Source organism: Canis lupus, chromosome 25, assembly GCF_003254725.2.
Source record: "Canis lupus dingo isolate Sandy chromosome 25, ASM325472v2, whole genome shotgun sequence".
NCBI lineage: Eukaryota > Metazoa > Chordata > Mammalia > Carnivora > Canidae > Canis > Canis lupus.
In genome coordinates, this window is record NC_064267.1 from 27,178,519 (window position 1) to 27,205,195 (window position 26,677).

General features: G+C 38.9%; 1 protein-coding gene across 2 annotated transcripts in view; it reads left to right on the forward strand.

The window, feature by feature from the left end:
• Positions 1–26,449, forward strand: part of PINX1 (PIN2 (TERF1) interacting telomerase inhibitor 1) — a 92,332-nt gene extending 65,883 nt beyond the window's left edge. For both annotated transcript variants that reach the window (XM_025462921.3, XM_049100974.1), the window contains exon 7: positions 25,567–26,449. In XM_025462921.3, coding sequence (XP_025318706.1) covers positions 25,567–26,040 — 474 coding nt within the window. In that variant the 3' untranslated portion in view covers positions 26,041–26,449. The remainder of the gene's footprint in view (positions 1–25,566) is intronic.
• The last annotated feature ends 228 nt before the right edge of the window (positions 26,450–26,677 follow it).

Genomic DNA, 26,677 nt, shown 5'->3' on the forward strand with positions numbered 1-26,677 from the left:
ACATTTCACTTGCCTGTCATTTCATTGCCATTACTATTAACTAGTTTTTTTCATACTTCATTTGATACTATGAGCTCCTTGCTTTTGACTGTTGTCATGGACACATCTGCCAAAGCCCATTCTCACTCTTTTTTTTTTTTTTTTTATAGATCTTTAATTTTTATTTATTTATGATAGTCACAGACAGAGAGAGAGAGAGGCAGAGACACAGGCAGAGGGAGAAGGAGAAGCAGGCCCCATGCACCGGGAGCCCGACGTGGGACTCGATCCCGGGTCTCCAGGATCGCGCCCTGGGCCAAAGGCAGGCGCCAAACCGCTGCGCCACCCAGGGATCCCCCCCATTCTCCCTCTTGAACCTTGTCTTCTTGCTAAGCTTTCTTATTATTTGGCTACTTTCTGCTATCACTACATGTGGCAGAAGCCTTTTTCATTTGGCCTCATTAGAATCCCTCTAGACACAAGCTGGTGTGGTTTAATGGGGGGAAGGACCTTGAGAGAGGCATTAGGACCATCTAGAAGTGAAAGTGCATGGATCCAGTACTATAGAGAGCTCCGAAAATGCCCCCTCCTATGATTAGTGCAGCTGCCTCTTGGGCATAACAGCATTCTGGTCCAAATGCGATCATTCTAGAGGAAAGAGCACTCTTCCCTAAGCTTGTAAGTTTTTTCCCTGCATGTGTGTGTGTTAATTTCAAATGATTTTTTAACTGTAAAAACAGTAGTCACTGCAGAAAAATTATTGCCTATAGATAAGCACTAAGAAGGAGGAAAAAAAAAAAACCATGATCTAGATACCCAGGGATAACCATAATTATAATCTTGGCATGGGGAAGTGAGTGGGTTTGGTAGAAATAGAGTCTACCGCTTCCTGGCTGTCTCAGAGGCAGGATCATAATGTATGCATACTGTATTATGACCTTTTCAAAATTCATACATATTACCTCTTTAGGACTTGCATTTTTAGCTCTGCCACTAAGCCTGTGAAGTATGTTGCTTATGGACTCTGTTGATTGGCTGCATTCCTAAAATGTTCCTCACTTGACCGCTGCTCTCTACAGTGAAAGGGAGCTTGCCCAGAATGCTCCACCTCATCCCCTTCTCATTGGCTCATTATTCTTCTCTTTACCTAGTATCTCCTTAGTTCTGCTCATTCTTTGTGGAAAAGACAAGGTAGGCCTGTAGGTTGCCTGGTAATCGAGGGAAAGAAGAAACTGGAAGGGATGAGGCTGCAGAAATTGTCCTGGGCTTGATCCCTTTAAGGGCCCCTGAGAGGCTTTTCCATTCCAGCCTCCACCTTCATCCTGTCACTCTTCTCTACCCCTCATCCTGCTTTTCCCAATTGCCTCAGTTCTCTGGTATTACATAATATTCCTGTAAGGATCAGTTCCTGTTTTGCTAGCAAGAGGAATTGTGACTCTTTAAGGGAAAAACCCTGTTCTAACATTAGTAGTGGCTGCTGGTGGCCAATCATGATCTCATATGGGAAACACATCACTTTGCTGGCTTCTCTGTTCCTGTCTGAGTCAGCGTGCATATGGGATTACCTTGTTGCTTTGGTTGGGTTCCCCTCTGCCTTGTTTCTTCTATGGGAGTTCATGATGATTTCTCTTATGATAATTGAACTGCTGGCGTCAGTTGGGCCAGTTAGTGATCACTTTCACTTATGCACAGACGCCTTGGGTTTCTTACTGCACTCGAGGAAAACTTCTCCTTATAGACTAGCAGGCCTACATTCTCTTTTAAAAACATTTTATTGTGGAAAGCCCAAAATGTAAAAGAAAAAATCAAGTAAAAGAGTTCCTGCCTACCCATTCCCATCTTCACATGATCAGTTCATGGTCAGTCTTGTGTCAGCTGTATTCCACTCTCCCCCCAGTTACTGAAGCAATCCTAGACATCATATCGTTTTATCTTACTATCTTATTTTAGCATTTCATTATACATCTCTGAAAGATAAGGACTTTTTTCTTAAAAGATATCTTTTTTTAAAAAAGATAACTCTTAAACACATAACCACAGTACCATTATTATTACACTCTAAAAAAAAATAAAATAAAAACTGCAGTCCCTGGATGTCATCAAATCCAGTTAGTGTTCACATTTCCCTAGCTGTCTTAGAATTTTTTAGTTTGTGTGTATGTGTGAATTAGAATTCTAACAACATCTATATATTGTGATTGATTGATAATGATTTTTTGCTCTCTTAACCTATAGGTTCCCATTTCTTACTTCTTTGGAATTTATTGTTAAAGAAAACTTGGAGTTCCTTGTCTTACAGAATTTTCCATATTCTGGATGTTGTTGATTTTATCTTTATAGTGTCCTTTAGTACCTTTACTTTTAAAAAAAAAAAATAATACATTCACTTTTTAAAGAAATGCTATGCTACACAAGATCGTTTTATAACATAAATTACTAATCCCTCCTGGACCCCCTGTTTATCATTAATTTTCCTTGCATGGCTCTTTACCAGGTATATGGTTCCTGCCTTTATGTGATTTACAATGTAATCAGAAAGACTTGTAAGCTCTTCAAAATAATTAATGTCAAACATAAATAAAATATCACATCAAATACAGAATTTTTTTTTTAAGATTTAATAATTGAGAAAGAGCAGAGAGAGAGGGGTAGAGGGAGAGGGAGGTACAGATTCCCCACTGTGCAGGGAGCCCACATGGGACTCAATCCCAGGGCCCTGGGAACATGACCTTAGCCCAAGGCAGATGCTTAGTGCCTGGGCATTTCTGGTATAACACAAAGTACATATTCATGAAAAATGTCACATTTTGCAAATTCACATTAAAAACAGTAGAGTTTATGGGGGGAAAATCAGGTAACAGGTAGACTGCTAAAGTCTCTGCAGTTTTGTAACCAAGAATACACATGTTTCTTACCTCCCCCCCACCTCTATCTCTCTCTCTCTCTCTCTCTCTCTCTCACGCACACTCACACACAGAGTAATCGTTGGCTCATGAGGTAATTCACTCAGACCAGGGAGACTACTTAGGAATCTTAAAAATGTTCCAAAACAATAGAATGTACACATTGGCTTGTAGACACTGAGTTACTAAGGGTGGAAGTGGACCTCTGAGCTGTGGGCCACCATTAAGGCGAACACAGAGACAGGCAATCTGCTACCAGCTGAGAACTCTTTTTGGAGAGAGCCCTGGAGGCCAGTGTTGTTGCAGATCAGTTTGGGAAGCCTAGTCTAAAAATGGACACTAATTAGCATGTAGGAAATGCTTTGAGAGGTGTTTTCAAGGCTACTAGTTGGGGAGGGAGGTGGGGTGCAAAGAAGAGGAAGCAGGATTGGGCAAGGAGAGAAGTTGGCCTGCTATGTATGATACAGTCACATGTCCTTAGCTGACTCCACAGGGGCCTCTTCAAAGCCACCCTAGATCTTTGACAGAAGCTGGGTTTTATGGCCCTGCATTGACCAGTCACTGGGTCCAGCCTCCCTATCCCCCAGGAGTGGGAGTGTGACCTTAGGACAGGTTCCCAGAGAGGCCTGACAGCTGAGAGTTAGCAGCTCCTTGGGGAACAGACTCATTGGTCTGAAGGGTGAATTTGGGGGGCACAGTACAGCATTTGTTACCTGTGCTCATTTTAATTTCCTGAAAATAGAACCAAAGGGATCCTGCCTGTACAGCAGCCAAATGGAGAGAGGTTTGGGGGTTTTTCCATTTTCCTTCTGGGGGTGTGATTCTGCCCACATGGCCCTGGCTCCCCTGGCCTAGGAAAAAATCACACAGCTTCCACATTTTGTTTCCCCTGCTTATCAGAGATGGATGAGCTACTTGGTGTTAAACAGATGTCCCAGAACAGACTAGGTGAGAAGAGGAAGCAATGACATAAGGGCCTCTTCACGTTCTCATGGACTTTAGAAAATGGCCACACCATTCACAGACTTGGGCTGGCCACTACCAGATTTAATTTGCCTCAAGAAAATCGCCTACAGTTTAAGGCTCTTCCCATGGTGGCACATGGTAAATTGTACCTAATTTATTCACCACCTTACTATCCCATCAGAGTATCACAAACTTACACTAAGGTTAGTTGACTACAAAACAACAGAAAGGCTGAAAAAATATTAGATTTCTCTGGCCATCAAATTCAGCTAATTACTTTTAATGACTATAGTGACAAAGAAACAAATGATTATTGTATATATACATTACAAGGCATTTTGGATTAATGAAAATGAGGGGGGAAATGACTGGGATCACGAACTCTAAATACCATTTTAACAAATGCTTAAATTTATGTCTTGAAAAAACAATTATGTCTTGACCTCAATAACCTAGGCTGAGGCGGGAGGGTTCTGTTTCTACACACAGAAAAGCTGACCTGCCCAAGTTACTTGACTCAAAGTACAATCCGAACATTTCATGTCCCATAGAATCTGTGCACTTTCAGTGATAAAATGGACAGCTTTATCTTTCTACTTATTATGTTCTAGATCTGCAATCTTAACCATGTAAAACCCCTTCCTCTACTAGTATGCACAGCCCAGAATCTTTTTAGGTAACTAATTCTACCATCTGCAATTTGATATGCCTGGCCAATAAATCTAAATACTTGTCTAGCTAAGGAGGAAGGAACTAGTCACAGCACTGTTTGTGTTCCTTTGTAACAATGTGTTACTCCAGCCTTAAATAGGGTATGTGTGTGTATAGATGCAGATACACATACACAGGCAACCTACATTCTAAATCAGGGATTTGCAAGTGGACCTTTCAACACTGTTTTGTTCAGTGTTGTGAAAATTCAAGATTTTCTTTAATTTCTTGAAGCTTGGAGTTAAAGAAACTTTGTGCCACAGGAAAAAAAAATACTGATTATTTGTTAAGAACTAATTGTAATTAGTACAGCAAATGTTTGTATCTAAGTGAGCATCATTAAATTCCATGAGGCTACCTGAAAGCCTTTCTTTTAAGTAATTTATTTTCCTTAGCCTTAGGAATGCTTTGTAATTCAAGCTATTTTGTAATTATGTCATTTGAATAATTTATCACTGAAACACTATTGGATGAACTTTAAGAATCTTGTCTCTGTGGACTTTGGTTCTAAAGTAAACTCTTAAGCAGGACTCTTACTTGTTAATTTGCTGGGTCATTTCTTCCCTAGAATGAGAAGCTTAAACCTAGCCCTAAATTAATAGGATCTCACTAATAGCTCTCAGTGTAGTTTAGCATATTTTTTGATGCTTGTCAGTCATTAAATTGTAATCTTCAGTAATTCCATTGGAATTGCTTTATAACAACCCGAAAATTCTGTTTTAAACTCCATCTTTAACCTAAAGAGATTTACCTTTATAAGGATTTTCTAAATAATTTTCCCCCCTTAAGATTTAAATTATAAGTTCGCTTCTTATCAGGAATCAGAGTGCTGGTAGGTCTTTCTGATTGTCAAGGTTCTGTTAATTCTTATCTGAAGCCAACTGAGCCTCTAGGAAGTTCACTCAGAGGTTTATTTCTTCAAATGGCTCTCAATCTCCACAAACAGCACAGGGCTGAAATGGTTGGGTTTTGATTTGTCAGCTGTTGTTCTTTGACAAGTTTATCTTTTCTGCATCAGAGTTGTTTCAAGCAGTAGTAGCAATAATGACAACCAGCCTCCAGTCAATTCTGTGCCCTGACATCCAGGATTTCTGTAATTCTCATTCCAACTCTTAAAATCATATGGAGGTTCTAAGTTTTACTTGACTGGTCTTGAAGCATTTTGTGAGCCTGAACTCCAAATCCCTTTTAATAAGTGCTTACACTTATTTTGTCTTGATTTCAACAACCTAGATTTGGTTGGGTTTTTATTTCTACAAATAAGAAAGCCAACTTGCAGAAGCTACTTTACTAAAGTAAAATCTAAACATTCATATCAAAGCCCTTTCTAAAAGGAGGGTAGCTTTAAATTACAGGAATTGCTGAGTAGACTCTGGAAAGCAGTAAAGTTAGTTTTATTTCTACAGATCACTAAAGCTTGTAAATAAAGTGTAAACTTTAGATATTTACCTAATTCTTATTCCAAGGTTGTTGAAGTTCTAGTTTGGAAATGGTGTGCCTATTTCTGTATGATCCTAAGAAAATCTTTTCAAAAATTTATGCTATTTTTTTAAAGTTAAATATTGACATTTCACTTAGTTAAATCAACCATTTAATTTTGGGGTGCCTGCGTGGCTCAGTCAGTGAAACATCTAACTCTTGATTTGGCTCAGGTCATGATATCAGAGTCTTGAGATTGAGCTCTGCGTTGGGCTCCAAGATTCTCTTCCTCTCCTGCCCCTCCATGCCCCTTGCCTCTCTGCTTATTTATGTATGTACTCGCTCTCTCTTTATTAAATTTTATTTTATTTTATTTTATTTAAATTCAGTTAATTAATGTATTAGTTTTAGAGGTAGAGGTCACTGATTCATCAGTTGTAAATAATACCCAGTGCTCATTAAATCATGTGCCTTCATGATGTCCATCACCCAGTTACCCCATCCCCCCAACCTCCCTTCCAGCAACTCTGAGCCTGTTTCCTATAGTTAAGAATCTCTTATGGTTTATCTCCCTCTCTGATTTCGTCTTATTTTTCCCTCCCTTCTTCTATGATCCTCTGTTTTGTTTCTTAAATTCCACATATGAGTGAGATCATATAATTGTCTTTCTCTGATTGACTTATTTCACTAAGCATAATATCTTCTAATTATATCCACATTGTTGCAAATGGTAAGATTTCTTTTTTTTTTTTTTGATGACTGATTAATATTCCATTGTATATATATACTACATCTTCTTTGTGCATTCATCTGTTGATGGACATCTGGGCTCTTTCCATAGTTTGGCTATTGTGGACATTGGTGCTATAAACATGGGGGTGCAAGTGCCCCTTTGGATTACTATGTCTGTGTCTATGGGTAAATACATAGTAGTGCAATTGCTACGTCATAGAGTAGCTCTATTTTTAACTTTTTGAGGAACCTCCATACTGTTTTCCAGAGTGAGCAGCTTGCATTCCCATCAGCAGTGTAAGAGGGTTCCTCCTTTCTCCTCATCCTTGTCAGCATTTGTTGTTTTCTGTTGTGTTAATTTTAGCCATTCTTACTGGTATGAAGTGGTATCTCATTGTGGTTTTGATTTGTATTTCCCTGATACCAAGTAATAAAGTTGAACATTTTTTTCATGTGTCTGTTGGCCATTTGTAAAAATTCATGTCCATTTTTTGACTGGATCATTTGTTCTTTGGGTGTTGAGTTTAATGAGTTCTTTATAGATTTTAGATACTAGCCCTTTATCTGATAAGACATTTACAAATATGTTTTCCCATTCTGTCAAATGTCTTTTGGTTTTGTTGGAAATGTTGACTATTTCCTTTGCGGTGCTTTTTATCTTGATGAAGTCCCAATACTTCATTTTTGCCTTTGTTTCCCTTACCTTTGGAGACGTGTCTAGGAGGAAGTTGCTGTAGCTGAAGTCAGAGAGCTTGCTGCCTCTCTCTCTCTCTCTCTGAAAAAAAAAAAAATCATTTAATTTTAGATTCTCATCCTTATGCTCGTCTCATCCCTTCTTCCCTTTTAAGAGGATAAATATATTGTTAAGGAGGCAAAGGCATGGCATTCATAATACTCTGTTTTTTAATGGATCTCAGTTAATTGGAATTGGATTGATCTTGATACATGACACATTATCATCATTGGTCACATTTTATTTTAGGCTCCTTTTTCCTTATAAAGACCTAGAACTGATACCTTGGCACTTTCTTAAAATTAATAGATAAAGTTAGATGTTTATGTGTTGAACTTATGAGTGAGCCATAAACAGAGACTGTTTTCTATTTATCTGTGTTTGAAACTACAGGATCAGGCTCAGCCTAGAGTCTTGGTTGTGACTCCTTCCAGGTAATAATCTCTCATTATTTCATCATTTTTCTGCTGAGAAATATTATTTTAATTGTTTTCTTTTTTCTTTGTTTTTTTCCCCCCTGCTTGATACTTTTTTTTTTTTTTTTTTTTTTTTTTTTATGATAGTCACAGAGAGAGAGAGAGAGGCAGAGACATAGGCAGAGGGAGAAGCAGACTCCATGCACCGGGAGCCTGACGTGGGACTCGATCCCGGGTCTCCAGGATCGCGCCCTTGGCCAAAGGCAGGCGCTAAACTGCTGCGCCACCCAGGGATCCCTGCTTGAGACTTTTCTAATTCCTTCTTCTATTTAACTCGGATATTTGACCTTGTCACCCAGTAGCATTGTTGCATGACAAATGATTAAATGAATAAATAAGACAAAGTTCCTATACACAGTCCGGTTGGGAAGTCAAGATGTACATGATCAACTGGAACAAAGGCATTGGAACATAGGTAATGTAGCGATGCATTCAGCTTGCAGACATTAAAGAAAGTAACATATGGTGTGACATCTTAAAGGAGTAGCAGTAGTTGGCCAGGTTGAAAGTCCTCATGAGGAGGAGAGAAGAGCATTTCCACAAAGACACAGATCCTTGAAAAAGCAAAGGGCCTTTTGGGGGACAGCTAACATACGTATATGGCTAGACTATGAAGGTGGATAGAGAGGGGCCCCAGACACTTCTCCCCTGTGTTAGTCTAAAATAAATTCCTTAACTCATAACATTTCATCCATAAGTATTTTAGTACTTCAGCTTATATGTCTAAAAGCTAAAGGACTTTTTAAAAATGTATAATTCCAAGACCATTATTATACTCTTAATAATTGTGTGCTAACAATCAATAAGTGTTCAATTTCAATTTTCAAAAATGTTATAGATTTTGGCTTTCTTTTTTTGAAAAAGATTTTATTTATCTATTCGAGATGGCAGGGGAGCTAGAGAGAGAGTGCACATGGGAGTGGCAGAGGGAAGGAGAGAAGCAGACTCCCTACTGAGTAGGTAGCCAGACTCAGGGATCAATTCCTGGGAACCCTGAGATCATGACCCGAGCTGAAGGCAGACTCTTAACTGAGCCACCCAGGCACCCCTTGTTTTGGCTCTCTTTACATTTCTTTGAATCATGATCCAAATAAGGGTCACATGTAACGGTTGATACCTATTTTTAAGTTTCTTTCAATCTATGGCTTCCCTTCATATCTTGTTTTTTTTTTTTTTTTTCCAATTTTAGAATGAAATTTAGAATAGAAATTTCCACACATCTGTTTACCCTGAGGTAATAAATAAATGATTTTTTACTTTTATTTACCAGTGTTCAAGTGAAAGGTTCTCTAGCATTGTCTGAAAGTGACCAATTGAGTTTTCCTTTTTTCTATCGCTCATGGAGTGAAATATATCTGTTGTTTCAGTATGTTACCTTTATTATTTTTATTGATGATCAGATTTTCCATCTTTGCCCAGTAGAAGCGTCTCCAAGTTGGTTCCTGAATTCTTTTGACATGACCCTATAGTGGTATTTCATCATTCCTTCCTACCTTGTAAGAGATTTTCCAGGCTTACTTTTTATATTTGCTGCCTCAGACTTGGAGTTATCCATTTCTTCCTGGTTCCTTTTTGTGGTAAATAATGTTTAGAGACTATAGTCTGGGCAGTAGGTTTGTTCATTGCCATTAGGTTTGGTCTTTGTACCTAGACCTTGTTACATGGATAGAAATATATAATTTTAATAATAAAACATATTATGAATTTATATTTGTATTACTGATTCAAATTCAGAACCATAGGACTTAACATTATATTAATCTTTTTTCTTTATTTCCCCACAATAAGAATTCTTGAAATCTATGGATTCTAGAAATGAAACCATTATACTATTATTTACTCATTTGTTTATTTCCCATTACATACATGATAGTTACAGAATAACAGCAGTAACTTGATTATCAAAACAGGTTGAGGTGTTTTTTTTGGTTCTGTTTTACCAGTTCTTTTTGTCCTCGGGGTATCCCATTAGGGTATGTACAGTCAAATTATGCTGTTTTAAAGTCGTTGGAATTCCATTCTGTGTAGGTATTCAACACTAATGAATAATCAGATGTATATGTTTCATTTTATATTTAGGGATTGCTTTCTAAAACTTTAATTTTGTTATATGTTCATTGATTCTTAATTATGTTCTCCATTTTTATTCTCTTGATTATATTAGAAATTATTCATCATTCTATAGTTTGAACTCTGCACAAACTTTTAAGTGGAGCCTGGTTCTAAGATCTTTCTTCACCCTGGTTATCCAATTTTCTGAATATATATAGTTCTGATGGCTTGCACATAATGCTAAAAAGAAAATAGATTGTAGGCAGTCTTAAAACTTGACATATACATACTTGTGTGATTTAAGACATGTTATTTCTCTGCTGCCTTCCTTTCGAAGATGGAAGAGTGATATTTCTGACTAAATCTGGGAATGGTTACTACCATTTTAATAATGAGATATCTAGGGAAGAGCTAGCCTCTTCTTCCAAAGTCACTTAGCAAGCTGGTTTTCCTAACAGAATGCTTGTCTGGTACTCTTGTCACTTCTCTACCAGGTGTCTGCCAGTTTCGCATAAAATGTATGGCTCATTGGTAAAAGCCCGCCCCCTTAGAACAAGGTAAATCAAAGATTTAGCTGTAAGATATAATCGAGAGAACTAACTACTCATCTTAATAGATTATGGCAGTATTTGTATGAACAGACTTTCTTAAAGCAGGTTCAGCAGAACACTAATTCCATGGGATGTCGATGAATTTTATGCCAAGAAGGGTTCCAAAGTGAAATAAGTTTGGGAACTTCTGAAGTGTAACAGCTACTAGATATCTCAGATAATAGTGTACATCATGAATCAAAGGGAGGAATAGCATGAGTTTGTTTTCCCAAGCTTACTTAATCATGAATCCATCCCAGTTTTTCATAAAGCAACATGCTGTATTGAAGAAGCACTGCATTAGAAAAGAAAGATGCCTCTAGATTTAACTTTACAGGACATCCATGAGACAGGAACATGTTAACCCATACTGTACCACAGGGATCCAGTCAGCAAAATTCAGATTCTGGGAGAACCTTATAGCACAAATGAGTTGGTTTCATCAATAAGAAATTGAAACAACGAAAAAAGGAATGAGAACGAATAGCCTAAAAGACAAGAGACACATCAACTAATCACAATAGATGACAAATGAACCATAATAAGAAATAACTTAAAAGACCATAAAAGCAGTGTGAACACAGACTATAAATATTTAGTGATGTGAAAGAATTTCTATTAATCTTTTTATGTGATAATAGTACTCTAGTTATGGATTTTTCTTGGAGCTGTTATCTTTTAGACTTACATATTAAGACATTAATAGATGGAAGTATATCTTTGATTTGCTTTGAATTAATGGGAATAAAGTTGTTAATGGTTATGTGTTGATAATGGTTAAAGCTTGGTATTGGATATTATTATTATATTCATTTTACTGTTTTCTCAACTTTCCTAGATGTTTGGAAATTTCCATGGTAATAGTTTTAAAAAGAAGACCACTAAATTTGTATTATTTTCATATTAGTTCGTTAGAAATAACTGAGGCCATAACTAATTTTTAATTTCCCTGCTTGGTCTAGATTCTTCTCCAGCAGTGATCTTTGTTCCCCAGCCCAAAAAGGACCAGGATTTTTAATGCATGGCTACCTTCTTGGATTCGCAGGTGTGATTTGTTGCAGAATGAAAGAGGCCATCAGTGACTGACCTCCTTCTGTATTGGGGGGTGTGTCTCATAGCCCTGCTTGTTCCTTTGCAACATGGAAATGGAATTGGGCCCAGAAAATGCTAGTTGTGTAAATGAAGCATGGGTACCCATAGAAAGCTAGAAAGTACTCTCTCTGCAGCCTGTGGTTTATAGGCCCCTGTCAGAGCATCAACGGCAGATGGATCCTGTGCTACGTGCCCAGGAGCCAGTAGCACAAGGCAGTGAGGGGCAGGGCTCAAAGCAAGGAAAGTGGTGGTGCATTCCAACCAGAGAGGAAGTTCTTATAAAAACTTTTATCCTTGTGACTGCAGTGTTAGCAAAAAGAGATATAAAACAAATGTGTTTAAAATGGGGTAGGGGAGAGGACAATTTTATGTAGGCTGAAGCATTTTAAGATATATTAAAAACCTCAGCTCTTTTCTCTATTTTATACCCCTTCCCCTTCCTCCCACCCTCCCTCCAATCTCAAGCTGCTCACCCAACCGCGCACCCCCACCTCTACCCCCCGGGCCTTAGACTAGTTTAGTTTATTGCCAGTCCTGGTGCTGTCTGCTCTGGAAAGTAGCAGGAAGAGCTGATAAGGTGCTGAGGACAGAAATCTCTGGCCTTATCTCTCTCTAGCACATGGTGCCGAGAGTGCATCCTTTTCCTGTCCTAGGACAAGAGACATAAACCGACCAGCTCCTGGCAGCAGGGACTTCAAACAGGGATTGGGGGCCTTCCTCTACTTTCTATAAGAGCCAGAAAGGAGAAAGTGGGTCATTGCTTTTTTGAAAGTTGTTTTAATACAGTAAAAATTTATATCGTCTTATAGTTAACAAACCTAATTTAGAATAAAACGCTCATTAAAAAAGAAGAAGAAAAAGTGGAGGGTGAAGGGAAGGACTACCAGAACAACCCAAGAGTTGTAAGTCACTGGACTGTTTTGTTTGGTTAGACTTTTGCCAGGGCATAGGTTTGGACTGAAAGGATTAGATTTATTTGGCTTTTTGTTTGTTGACAGATCAAGCAAATGGTTTTGAGAGCTTTTGTGATAATAAGAAATTGAAAAAAAAAAAAAAAAAAAAAAAATGAAAAAAAAAAAAAAAAAAAAATGAAAAAAAAAAAAAAAAAAAAAAATAAGAAATTGACACACAGATGGCCCAGTGTTGGAAGAAAAGAGTGAAATATTGGCTCATTTTTCCTTCTATCCTTCTGTCCTGCCAGGAAAACAGAAATGACATTCTCTGCCAGATTTTCATCCTGTGATGTAATGAAAATAGGATGAAGAGGAACCTTCCTTTGGGTTAGAGCATGGCCATGGTTGGTGAGAAGGCAATGCTTCGCCTCTCATGTTATAGTTTGAAGGGGCACCAGTGATGTGCATCTGGGCATTACCATCTCCCTCTGTGTCCTCTTTGGAGCCTCACCAGGTGAAGCGGGAAGAATGACATCATTCTGAATCATCTGGATCCTCAGCACCCAGTTTGCAACTTAGGACTTTACAGTATTGAGGAGACCGGGCTTAATACTTTGTTACCATTTTTGGAAGAAATTTTCACTGGACACTTCTGACAGCCAGTTGCTGGAATTCTAAACGTTAATGACAAGTTTAAGAATTGTGTATATTATATAATAGTGTAGGCCTGATTTTATTCTTGAAAGCTTAGTCTCCTGATTCTAAGTGCTGTGAAATTATCAAGGCTATGTGGTAGAATGTTAGAATTTTAATGGACCTTAAAAACCATAGCTGTTTTTTTTCCAACTCCGCATAGAGCCCTCGGAGTTTCTCCAGAGATGCGTCAGGGGCCTTTCCAGGGGAGAGGAGTTTTAGGACATGAGCTTTCAATCTCCCTAGCCCCGCCTCAGCCACAGTTCTGATGTGTTACCTATTGGCCTTTGTTTAAGAATCCATTTGAAGAATGACACACAGTGCAAAACTGTGTTTGAGAAAAGTCACTCAGTAGCCGTCCTTCCTCATTTTGCAAATGACTTATTGTGAGGTGCAGAAAGGCCAGTGACTTGTCTAAGATCACACATTCTGTCAGATGTGAGTCCAATTTTTGACACTTAGGTGATTGCCACTTGTCCTACATTGAATCATCACCTTTCTTTCTTTTGGTAGCTAATACTTTATACCGCTGCCCCTCACAGTGTGGTCACAGGCCAGCCCATGGCAAGGACAGAGTTAGGGTAGGTTAAAGATACAGATGCAGTGAAACGCCGGGACACCTGCACCCCGATGTTTATAGCAGCAATGTCCATAATAGCCAAACTGTGGAAGGAGCCTAGGTGTCCATCGAAAGATGAATGGATAAAGAAGCTGTGGTCTATGTATACAATGGAATATTACTCAGCCATTAGAAACGACGAATACCCACCATTTGCTTTGATGTGGAGGGACCTGGAGGGTATTATGCTGAGTGAAATGAGTCAGTTGGAAAAGGAGAAACATTATATGGTCTCATTCATTTGGGGAATATAAAAATTAGTGAAAGGGAATAAAGGTAGAGGAGAGAAAATGAGTGAAAATATCAGTGAGGGTGACAAAACATGCAAGACACCTAACTCTGGGAAATGAACAAGGGGTAGTGGAAGGGGAGGTGGGCGGGGGGTTGGGTGACTGGGTGATGGGCACTGAAGGGGGCACTTGGTGGGATGAGCACTGGGTGTTATGCTATATGTTGGCAAATTGAACTCCAATAAAAAAATTAAAAAATAAATAAAACAATAAAATAATTACTAAGGGGGAGAAAAGGGTAGGCATCTGGAAACTTTTTTATAGCTTGATACTAAGTTTCATAAATAAGAACTTGTGTTTACTATGTCTTTTTAAAATTTCACCTTCCCAGTATTCTTAAATATTTTACTGTATTGTATTCTATGTTATTGTATACTGTATTTTATTTACTTAGTAAATAGTCCTGGTCTATGTATAAAAGTCTCCTTCCACAATGGACTGGAGATTTTAAAAAGAAAAATAGTTGGCCCTTCACCCCTGATAGTTTGAGAAGCACTGTGCAACAGGGCATTGAATTTCCACAGAGGTGGAGCCACTTCGGGGCAGAAACAGGAAGCAGGTCTTACTTTATAGAACCTTTTTAGATTCCAAGCAGGTAGGGAGGAGGCATTACTTGTTCTTTTTTGCTTAAACTTTTAATATATTATCATTCTTCCTTACCAAATAAAAAATAATTATTATAGCCTACATAAAAATAAGAGATTATATGTTTAATATGTATAATAACACAGAGGAGTTGTGTATTTAATAGTAGTAATGTTTACATGCTATGAGCTCTTTAAAATCGTGATCTCCATATAATCAGTTAGGGGTTTGTTGAAAGTTGCTTTGTTGTTGGTTTTCTTATCATTTAGTTTTTCTTTATTCTAAAAACAAATTCTTCCAATGTATTTTTTTTTATTTTAATTTTTTTGGTGGTGGGAAGACCACTTACCTGAGATCTACCACTGTCTCATTTTTTATTATTATTTTTTAGTCTGTCTGCCTTGGGATAGGAGACAGACTTATCTTATCTGGGTACCAACTCTGGTCAGGTAAATAGTAGCTGCTCGGTGGCTGTTCATGAGGGACAGGATGGCCAAATCCTTGGACCTGAGCCTTTCAAGATTGCATTTTTGTGTCATTTACTTTTATTACTTGCTTCATGAGTTTACAATTTTATTTAGTCTTACTAGTAACTTAAATGTCCTTTAAATATAGAATTATTTACCCTAAGAAGTATATGTTTTTAATTATTATTTTGATTTCTGATCAATTAAAAAGAGTATAGAAAGGTTAACTTTACATAATACACAAGAACTAAGGGAAGAAACTTTGTTAGTGACTTCATTTACTTAATTTATCTTTCTCTTAAAAACAATCTTGACTATTCCAGATAACTATTCCTATTCTAATCCCAGTTTGAAAATGCTAGGTTCTCTGAGTTCTTCAGGAAATGCTATGCTTTCTATAATAGGTAGCCTAAGTTTGAGTTTTCATGATTTCTAAACAATTTTCAAGTCTTCTGTGGCATAAAGATGGAAGAGACAGATCCTCTGGTAGCCTCTGCTTCTGTTCTTTACGATTCAGATACTAGCTTTCAACTATGGATAAAAGCTATTTGTCCTGCCTCCAGTGAGCAGCAAAGAGAACCAGTTGACCTAGAATTATAAAATATAGTCAGTTTGGGTTATTTTTAGACTTCATTCAAAGAACTTGGTGTCTATGTCACATTGATCATTTCTAACTTTGGAGGAGCCTCATTTATCTTATAAGGGCTAGTATGTTGTGAAATGTTGTCACATGAGTCACTGCAACTTTCCAAGCCTTAGGACCTTTCAGGGAGGCAGGAAACCTGCTGCTTTTTTCTTTCCTCTCTTTTCCCCCAGAGGCTGTATGACTCTTGTCAGTAGTTTTGATGTCAGTTACTTGAGAAGTTGTTGCCATAGAGAACCATCCTTTTAAAACATGTTTATGTTGGCTTTTCTTAATGAATGGTAATTGGAGCAGCTGATAAGGCAAAAGGAGAAAAGAAGAAATGAACAGCTTTGTTAGCATTGGCCTTAATATGAGGAATTTGGGATTATTTGTATTGCTCTACTGTTGTCCAGTACAGAACAAGATATTTTGTCCCTTCCAATTCTTCATTGTCTTCTCTGAGATGTCCAGTTAATTTGTCTGAGTTTGTAAACTGCAAGCAAAGTTATTAGAAAAATATCTCTTTAAGACTATAGGGTGTTGAAAGCTCACTTTGATATATGATCAAACTTTTTTTGATATATGATAAAACTTTCACCACCAAACTTTGTCCTCGTCTATTATCTTTTGCTGCTTGAAATCAGACCTCAATTAGCAGCCTCTCTGCCATTCACTGGCATTAATTCAGGAAGGTAGCAAGTGAAGGACACTGAGAATTACCATCAAACTCAAAGCCCCCCAATTCCATATATATGTGTGTGTATATGTATGTGTATACCTCAAAAGTATCTAACACTTTCAAAAAGTAAATACTTCATAATAAATTGACTCATTTGTCTAGCAAATACTTGCTTAGCATCTATTATGTTTATTTATATACTAGAGAGAAAACAAACTTCCACAAATTCTTTACTGATGAAATTCAAAACATTATTTATGGACGCTGATATTTGAAATTCACATAATTTTCACAAGTCATGAGATAGTCTTTTGATTTTTTCCCCCTAACCATATAAAATGTAAAAACCTTTTTTAAAAAAAAAATATTTTTATTTATTTATTGAGGGAGGAATGGGGAGGTGCAGAGGGAGAAAGAGAATCTGATGTAGACTCCATGCTGAGTGCAGAGCGCAAATTAGGGCTCAGTCTCCCAACCTTATAATCATGACCTGAGCCGAAATCAAGAGTCAGACACTTAACTAACTGTGCCACCCAGGTGCCCCTAAAATGTAAAAACCTTTTTTTTTTTTTTAAAGATTTTATTTATTTGACAGCAAGAGAGAACACACGCAGGGGAGAGTGGGAGAGGGAGAAGCAGGCTCCCCACCAAGTACAGAGCCTGATGTGAGACTCAATTACAGGATCCTAAAACCATGACCTGAGCTGAAGGCTCACACCTAACCAACTAAGCCACCCAAGTGCCCTGTAAAAACCTTTCTTTAGTTTGTGAGGTGTTCAGAGATCAGCAGGCTGGATTTGGCCTGTGGGCCATAGTTTGCCAACCCTTTTGCAGACAGCGCTCTCTTGGAACCCCTGCACAGTGGGCTTCTAACACGTGCCATGGGTTCCTAGAGCCTGTTTGTATCTGCACACTTGGCCACCTGTCCCCCAAAATACACAGTGTCTGTAGGTGCTTTCCAGTTGAGTTGCTGCATAATTCTGCCAATATTGTATTTTTTATTTTTAACCCAACTTTTAATCAAAATTTCTTTTCAATCAGGGTTTTTTGTTTTTAACTCTAAAAACAGTTGTGGGGCAGCCGAGTGGCTCAGCGGTTTAGTGCCTGCCTTCGGCCCAGGGCCTAATCCCGGGGACCTGGGATCAAGTCCCACGTCAGGCTCCCTGATTGGGCCTGCTTCTCCCTCTGCCTGTGTCTCTGCCTCTCTCTCTGTCTCTGTGTCTCTCATGAATAAATAAATAAAATCTTTTATAAATAAACAAACAAATAAAAGCAGTTATGTTTCCCTGGCAGATTCCTCATATTGGTTACAACTGAAACTTTGTTTAGCCTAACTCCAGATATGAATGATGAAGACTTGAAGGAAAAAAAAAAAAAAAAAAAACAAGAAAAAACACAAGACTCCACACTAAACTTTTTGTAAATGCAGAAACAGTTCTGTAAGTAAAACACTAAATGTTTTCAATTCTATGGAAACCACAAAGGTACATTTGGAAAGCAGGAAGAGAAGTGCTGGCACAATGGCACAATTCCTGCTTTCTGATTAGCAGTATTGATCATTGTTTAGCTTAAACTTTGGAGACAAACCCATTTTGATGACTGTCTAGAATCAGAGGCTTTCCCAGGTTATATTTTTAGCTCAGGATGCTACATAGGCTGTACCCTTAATAACTTGCAACTGGAGCTTATAGTGGAACTTTCATCCAATTGTTTCTTTTCAGAATAAGGTCCTACTCTGATAGGCCCTAGAACTTTCTTGCTGTCCAACCTTTTCTTTCGATGACAAGAGCAATTCAGCCCATGCAGGCTGTTCTTTTAATTTGTTCAGCCAGTCCCACAGAGTGCTTGTGACAATTCTCATACAACACAGCACCTATGGTTTTTCTTTCCCGATTTACTTAATCTCCTGGGAGGTGACTAAGGTAACATGTGGAGTAATAGACCAGAGGAGAAGTGTGCATCGGCTGACTGAACTCCTCTGCATCACTAAGGACCATAGAGGGTAACTGGGTGATCACTCTAAAAGGCACTCAACTGTACCTTGCAGTAATTAAAGAAGCAGTGTGTACCATGAGGCATAGTGACATCTGATGAGAAGGAAATGGTTTCATCTGGATGGGAAGAACGTATACTACAAAATGCAGACTCCTTCCTACCCTTCCAAGCACCTTCTAGTCATTAGGCTTACCTGATATGCAGACAAATTTATTACCAATAAATACAAAGCTTGTGGCTCAGTGGGTAGCAGTGGGAGTATCTCCCAGCCTTGATCCACTTGGACTTGGTGTCTTATGTGCTTTCCTTGAGCACTTACCATGTGATTGTTCCTCCTTGGAGAGTGTGTGCCAAATATAAATGAAATAGAAACAATCTCTGCCCTCAAGGAACTTAACATTTTCTTGGGAAGATGCTTACACAGCAAATTGTGCAAAATCAGAAAATAGAAGTAACTAATTAATTGCTAGCCACAGACAAGAGAGGATGTTCCACAAGGGATCAGGCTTATTGAAGGAGGGAATTTTACGCTCCATCTTCAAGAAGGTGATGCCCCTGGCTATGTATAAAGGATCTGCAGGAACATCATAGGCCCACATAATGAGTGACTCCATCAGCCCATTCTGCTCTGTGTGTTGGCAGAGGGTTTAGTGCATACAAATTCCAGCAGTGCCTGCCTTCATCCTGATAAGTGATTTAATTACTTCATGACTTTTTCTGCCCAAAATGAATGGGTGCAATTTCTACACCCCAGGAGTGTACATCAAGACATAATTTGTATTTGTCAGAGCTGTCCTGCTGAAAAATTTGGAAAAGATACAAAATGTTCTTTCAAACCACTCACTTGCCAGGCTTTCTTAACTTTTCACAGACTAATCCAGCACAAGCTGACGAGAGAGGAGAGTAGAAGCGAGCATTTGTTCATCACAGGCAACAGCTGTCAGAGCTAATAACTCCAGTTACTAAACCATTACTTTTGAGCTCTGGGGTGTCTACTTTTTCTTTCAATGAGGAAAGAAGGTTCATTGAAGGATTACTGTTACAGCATGATCTCTTGTGTTTTAACATGAAAATCAAAAGGCTTCAACCATCTTGTCACTTAAGATCAGCAGGGACATATGATAAAGGCCTGTGAGCTGAAAGGCTTTTGCCTTTGAAACCCCATCATTGGACTAATCTGCTATCATAAGTTAAGATTTTATACTTAGAGTGTGTTTGCCCCAGACACCTCACTGAATTCTAAACCCAAACTGCTCTGTTTTCCTGCCCTGAAAAATACAACATTCTTCAGAGAACAATAGAGAATCCTCTTTATTTGGGCATTTTGCTGTTAATCTTACTATACATGTTTGAAAGACACAGAAGATTCTGAACCAAGAAGTGCTTGAGCAGATAGCTCATTGAGCTACAGAGTCTCTGGAGAGAAATAACTGAGGGAAACAACAAACTCACAATTCTGTGGATATTGAAGAAAAGGTGACATGCATAGTTATAGGCATCTTTCAGGCACCTGAGATGATTGTGGAATATTATAATTGATGTCCCAAGGATCTCTCTCCACAAGGTCTTGTTTCCTTTGCATCCCTCTGCCCTGCAGCCCCCAATCCCAGTGGTAATTCAGAATGTCAAAGATGAGTTTAGGTCCTAAGATTCTCCAGCTCTCAGGATGGCACAAAGTGTATAGGCTTGAACCACTAGAATCTAACTTGCTGATGAGAAAACAGAGACAAAGCAAGTTGACAATAGGAGGGACTGACTGCCCGTCTCACTAAATAATCACTGTCTGTATTGGAGGTGTCTGGGTGGAAGTCCTAAGACATCGATCCATGAGGGAGTCTTGCCTTAGGTGGAAGGTTGGACTTGGCTTTTACTTCCTGCTTCAAAACCCTCAGACTTTGCTAAGTGAATTTACATGCTACTTTGACTAATTATAAAACTCTTCAGCCTGGCTTTGGGCTATATTTTATTTATATAAACCGCAAACTAGATAAGCAGTTTTTTTCTGTTTAGAAAGTGGTACCTATTTCTGATGAGCTTTTTTTCTACACGAAGCTTTTGTATCAGTTACTTTCTGCCCTCTGTCAGTTGAGCATGGATCTTTGTCCATGGATTATATGACCAGCTGCTATACAAATCTAAAGAGAGAATCAGTGACAAGTGAGTCTGTGTGACACAGGCTAAAAGTTAGGATACCATGTTGGAAAGAGAAAGGGCGTCATGTCTGGCAGCCTTGGATCTGAGTCCTCCTGCTGCCAGGTCCTGCCACAAGACCTGCAGAATGATGCTCCTCAGGTTGCTGTGAGGGTCCCATGGGCTGACTTATGATAATAAGTGACTGGCATGTTGAAGGTGTCTAAGAAATGATAGCTGCTTTCTTCAGTACATCCAGGTATGGCCACATTGGGTCAAGTTTTCCTTCTGCGATTGAGTGGAGCATTCCCATGGTGCCTTTCTGACTTTAAAGCATTGAGGTTCAGGACACCTGCGTGGCTCAGTGGTTGAATGTCTGCCTTAGGCTCAGGTCTTGAACCTAGGGTCCTGGGATTGAGTTCTGCATCTGGCTTCCCACAGGGAGCCTGCTTCTTCTTCTGCCTATATCTCTGCCTTTTCTGCCTTTCTCTCTGTGTCTCTCATGAATAAATAAATCTTAAAAAATTATAAAATAAAATAACATATTGAGGTTCTGTGAAGTGAGGAACAAGCCTCCTGAGTTCTAAGCCACAGAATATTTCTTGCTTGGGTAAAAATTCAGACCCCAGCCATCATTTGGGAAAACTGATTACCAGATTTTTTCTTTTTTTTAATGCATACTCATAAGCTCTGAGAGAAATGAGAAGACTGAGGTTTTTCTGGGGACAGACCATACTAACTCATGAAACAACAACTCAAGAAACTGTTTCACTTTATATTTTCAAAAGAGTAGCTTCTAAAATACTAGTAAGATATTTCAAAACTCTAAATGTACCCTTGGGTCATTCTGAGTGACAAAAAGGAAGGCATTACGGTGGATATATTACAAATTTAGGGAGAGGTTTGTTTTAAAACTGCTTTGTTATTCCCTTACTGTTTTCCCCCCTCCTCGTTCACGGACCTCTTTCTTTGAAAAGCTTCTTCGTCTTAGGTATCCTGCTTTGTCCTGAACATGCATGGTTACTTCGGACACGTCCCTGCCCGATGTGAACTGACAGGAGACTGTGATCAGCACAAAGGCTGGGGGGATTGCACGTGATGGAGCCCAGCTCCCACAAATGACGGTGCTACCTGTATCCTTCACTAGACCCAAGTGAAAGCCTGCATTTCTCCTTGGACTTAGTGTTACTAGGCAGCTATTCAAACTCTTGGCCCACTCAAGCCGGGACTTAAAGAATCTGTGAAGGCATAAAAGCCAAGGGAGAGGTTGCCCATTATTCATTCCAGAAGCCCACCACAGTTTTGATTCCAGTCAGGTAAAATCATTAACACATCCCCCATGCTCTCTGCCTTTGGAGAACACAAATTTAGGGTATGTAAAGGCTCAGTGGAGATCCTGCATCGGGCAGGATCAGTGCCTTTGAAACCCCATCAGTTGAAGGATCAGTGGAGATCTTCAAGCCAAGGCATAGAAAAAGAACCTTCAAAATTGTTAAGTACAGAAAGAGAATTTATTATCATTTTTAAAAGTTATAGATTGTTACTACCTTTCTTAGAAGTATTTGGGATGAAAAAAAAAAGTATTTGGGATGATTTCCAGGATATAGGTATAAAATAAATTCATCCTCCAGTTAATAGTTGCTCCAGTTTTTTACTTTTATTGATTTTAGCCTCTATATAGTGTCTGTTGTTTTAAACAAATTCTGAACAGCTCTTCAATACAACTAGTATTTGGCTCTTTCAGCTCTTCCAAATGATATTACTGGATCTACTTTTCGGCCACATGCTTTCTTACAGGTGATGTAGAAATGTTTTTTCTGTGAGTACACTGTGGGAACATTGGTCTCACTGCGGCATCTTGGCTTGACAGTTGGGGTGGTGATTTTCTGTGAACAGAGTTCATCTCTTCTGCTTATACTGCCTCCCTGTACCTTCTCTGCTCTCTTCTATCACAGGAATGGCCATCATAAATGTCATTTCAGAGATGAGTAAGTTGTAGACCCTCAAGGGACCTTAGAAGTGACCTTGTTTAACCTACTTTGACTTGATGGTAGCCAACTGAGGCCTAGAGAGGCTATGGGATTCACCTAAGGACCTGCATTAGTTAATAGCAAGAATTAAGGAAAGAAAAAAAAACTTTCCTGAATTTCTAGGCTTAGATCAAATGTTTAGTAAGATGATTAGCTAACCATACCTCTCTTTGTCGTATGTATGGAACTGGAAGTTTTCAAGCTATTTGTAATTTATTTGGCTAGTTTTTAGAACACTGCTAGCAAATTGGTGCATTCTCAAAAGTTTACAGAGTCGTAGACGAAGTCACATGTGGCATTACAGCTTTTTTTTTGAGGTTGTATTATATGATTAATGAAAATGTAGAGCAATGCAAGTTTGTCTCTATTTCAAATGACTAGAAATAGTCATTTGCTTTTCTCAGTACATTTTCACGTTGAAGTAAATCCAAACATGAAAAAGTTTTCATTTTCTTAAAAAGGTGTACATCTTTTATATTCATGGCCAAGAATATAGAATACGGGGATTACAATCGCTATAGTAAAACTAGGTTTATGCTGTGTAAAATCATAAAATAGGAGCTTATGAAGTAGGAGTCCTGGGCACTGCTCTTACAACTATCAGATCTGCAACTGATTACTGCTGTTTCCGTGGTTTTTGAAACAGACACATACATTCCTACCATGTAGGAGGGTGGCTGCCCTTGGCAGTAAATGGCCCTCAGCAAGCCATTGTTTTGCCTACACTTTCTTTGAGATCAATAGGATTTGGGTGCTGGCACCTCTTGATTGTCTCCATGCCCTGCTAAGCTTGGTGTGCAGTGGCCCGTGGTTATTAAAATCCTTATCACCATAAGGAGTTGATTATGAGCATAGTTATTTTCTGGGATTAGAGAGGCCTGCTGAATTCAACAAGTGACTCAAAAATACTTTTATATTTCCTAATAATTAAAAGTGTGATTAATAAGAGCAATTAGTTCCTATGATTTAACTGTTCAAAGAGGGAATTCAGGAAGTAAAAATACGTAGGGTGAGCAAGGTAAGGAGCCATAGGATATAATTTAAATTTCAGTTCCTCAGACATCAGAAGAGTTGGCCCACATAAGATAAACTACTTTTAATGCCATGAAACTAAATGAGACCTGTTTTACATAAATGGGCCACCTTACCTTCACAGACGGTCTGCTGTCTGGGTGTGGCTGTGTGCCCTTAAATGGCGGGCAAGAGGATTCTTGTCGATCAAATGGGGATTAGCTAGCACCAAGAGACCTTGAGATTTTTCATTCTATGCAGAATTTCAGCTTTTTCAACATTTAAGAGTGAAAAGACAAGTGACTTTTTTTTTCCCCTCCTGGGGCGCTGTATTTAAATTTTTTGTGTGTGAAATTACCTGATGGGATTGTAGCCAGTATTGAATGCTGATAGGTAACATTTGAACTTCTTCCCAAGGCTTAGTTGGTTTGTTCCATCTGTTCTGCATTTTACATTTTGAAATTTTAAAAATTGACCGCATGATTTTGTGTTTTTAGCCCAAAATGTGATTTGTGTTAATTGGATATGTTGTGATGTTGTTGGCAAGGTACCTTTTGGTGAGAGCTCTCTGGGGGCAGTGACCACTCAAGGCCCACTTGTTCATTGATGGAATATTGATTCTCCTGGGGTTTCAGAAAGAATGCTACATGGATTCCACTGAGCTGGTTTTTTAGTTCTGTATCAAGAAAATGCATGGTCCATTTATATGTTGGTTTGTAATAAAGTTAGCTGCATAGGCAGATCTTTACTTGACAAGTTCAGAATAATTTGTAGAATCCTAATTTAGTAACGAATTTATTCAGAAAACCCATTTCGCACTCCCAATGTGAAAGGACCAATCTCTTCTGTGCAAATAAGTAAATATGAAGGAAGAAGCCAGGTAATTATGAAAACCCAAGTTTAGAATTATTGTCTAATGACTCAATTAGTTTAAAGGTTTCTGTGGGCATAGTTACTCTGGACATTGACTTGACTTAAAGCATAGTCTTTGTATTCTTCATCTCATAGATACTTACTTTTGTCTCACAGGTTTTCATCATCTTATTGCCAGCCAGCCACAACCCATAGGATGATAGTGGCATTTCATTTTTTATCCCAGCCTGTTGAGTTAGGAATTTTCTCACTTCTAAAGCCTTATAGCTGAATACATTTATTTAAAATTAAAATGTAAACCTCACTCAATCCCAGCTGTTAATGAGTGAGTAATTCCTTACATTTGGAAACAAGACATGTCTAACATGTCTAGTCCATGTTAGAGTAGGGATGGGGCCATCTCCCTTCTCCCCACCCCTAGCCGAGAGAAGAAGGGTTCCCCATGCTAATCTGTGGGTGGAGAAGGAACACTTGGACTTCAAACCTTGATGTGACCTCTTCTGGGTGAGGAGACAGGTGTTTCTGACATACCACGTACTGGATTGGCATTGGGCTCCTGTTACAGGAAGGGTTAACATATGCATGTGTCATCTCTGCTTCTAGGTCAATGCACAGAGACTTGTGTAATCCATAACAGAGCTGAAGTAGGTGTCCAACAAAATCAAAGAGCCGGAGGACTTCAATGTCCTTGTTTTTTTAAGAGAGATTCTGGGTACTTAGTCATCAGTTCTAACATTGTTGCTAAGGAGCTGTTTACTCAGTATTCCATGTAGGTGACTTGCCAGCTTACTTATAAAGTTAGCTTCTGTTTGAATACATGTAGTATTCAGCCAGTGTCTAGCCACCTTGTTCTGTGCTTTGCAGTTCAGCTCTATCAAAGTGAGGGACAAAGAGACAAGGTGGCAGCTGCGCACTCAGCCTGGCTGCCTCCTGAGTGTAAGTAGCTCCTTGTGCATCCTCTGGGATGCTGTGAGGAATAAGCAGTTGATGCTTAATTGGTTTTACTTTTTTCCCCCACCTTAGGATGATTCCAGCCCTGCCACTCCAGATGGGAACTCATCCTCCACTACAACGACCAGTGCCTTCACCATCCAGGAGTACTTTGCCAAGAGGATGGCAGAGCTAAAGAACAAGCCACAGGTCATAGCAGCAGGGCCTGACTTTGCAGAGACCCAAATGGAAAGAAAAAATGGAAAGAAAAGAAAGAAAGAGGCAAAAGATAGAAAAGTGGAGACTTACACCGTACCCAAGGCCAAGAAGAAGAGACACCAAGTTGAGTGGCAGCTTGGAGACCCTTGTTGGGACAAGAATTCTGGTGTTTCTGCTGAAAATGGAGAAGATTGTGTGTGGCCACCTCATGTCCAGGACATTACCCTAAAGTCCAAGAAAAGGAGAGAAAAGAAAAAGCTACAAAACCAAGTTGAAGTAGCTATCGACGCTACATTACATGACACACCTGTGAAGAAGAAGAAGAAAAAGAAGAAAGGTTCCGAATAAATTCTCTCGAGCTGGGGCCTTCCAGCCACTAAAGCTGTCGGGCCCTCTGTACAAACCCTTTTGGATTGAAGTCAGAGCAGAGTTCACCCAAGAGAGTTTGTGCACATCTTTTGACATGCCCGGGGGTTGCTGAGTCTCGCCCTCTTACCACAGTTTTCCTACCACATTTCTGGAGAACTTTCTAATGTCCCAAATCATGGCTCTCATAAACAAATATATTTCATGTTAGACTGCAAGCCCTTCAGCATGAGTGTTGATTCATTTGTATATGAAAGCATCGTTATGTGTGTATGCACGTGTGTGTGTGTAGGTTTTTCATAGTCTATATTTGCTCTTGATTTCTTTCAGTAACAATGAATTGTGCTTCCTTCTCAAGGACTTAGTCTAATTAAAGGATTAAGAGGCAATAGTTTGGATTCAGATAGTTCTTTTTGTTCTATAGCCAACCGTACATTTTTGCCAAGCAGGTATTATATGATTACATTCTCAAATCAGTGTTTTTCGTTTTGATGAGGAAACTTTTAATATCCTCTTCCACTGAGTGGTGGCTGTTTGGAGGTCTTCTCTCTAGGAGGCCTCCAGCCAGCCGTTCCTCACTGAATGTGGGCAGTCAGATCTGTTCCCATGTGCTAGTGCT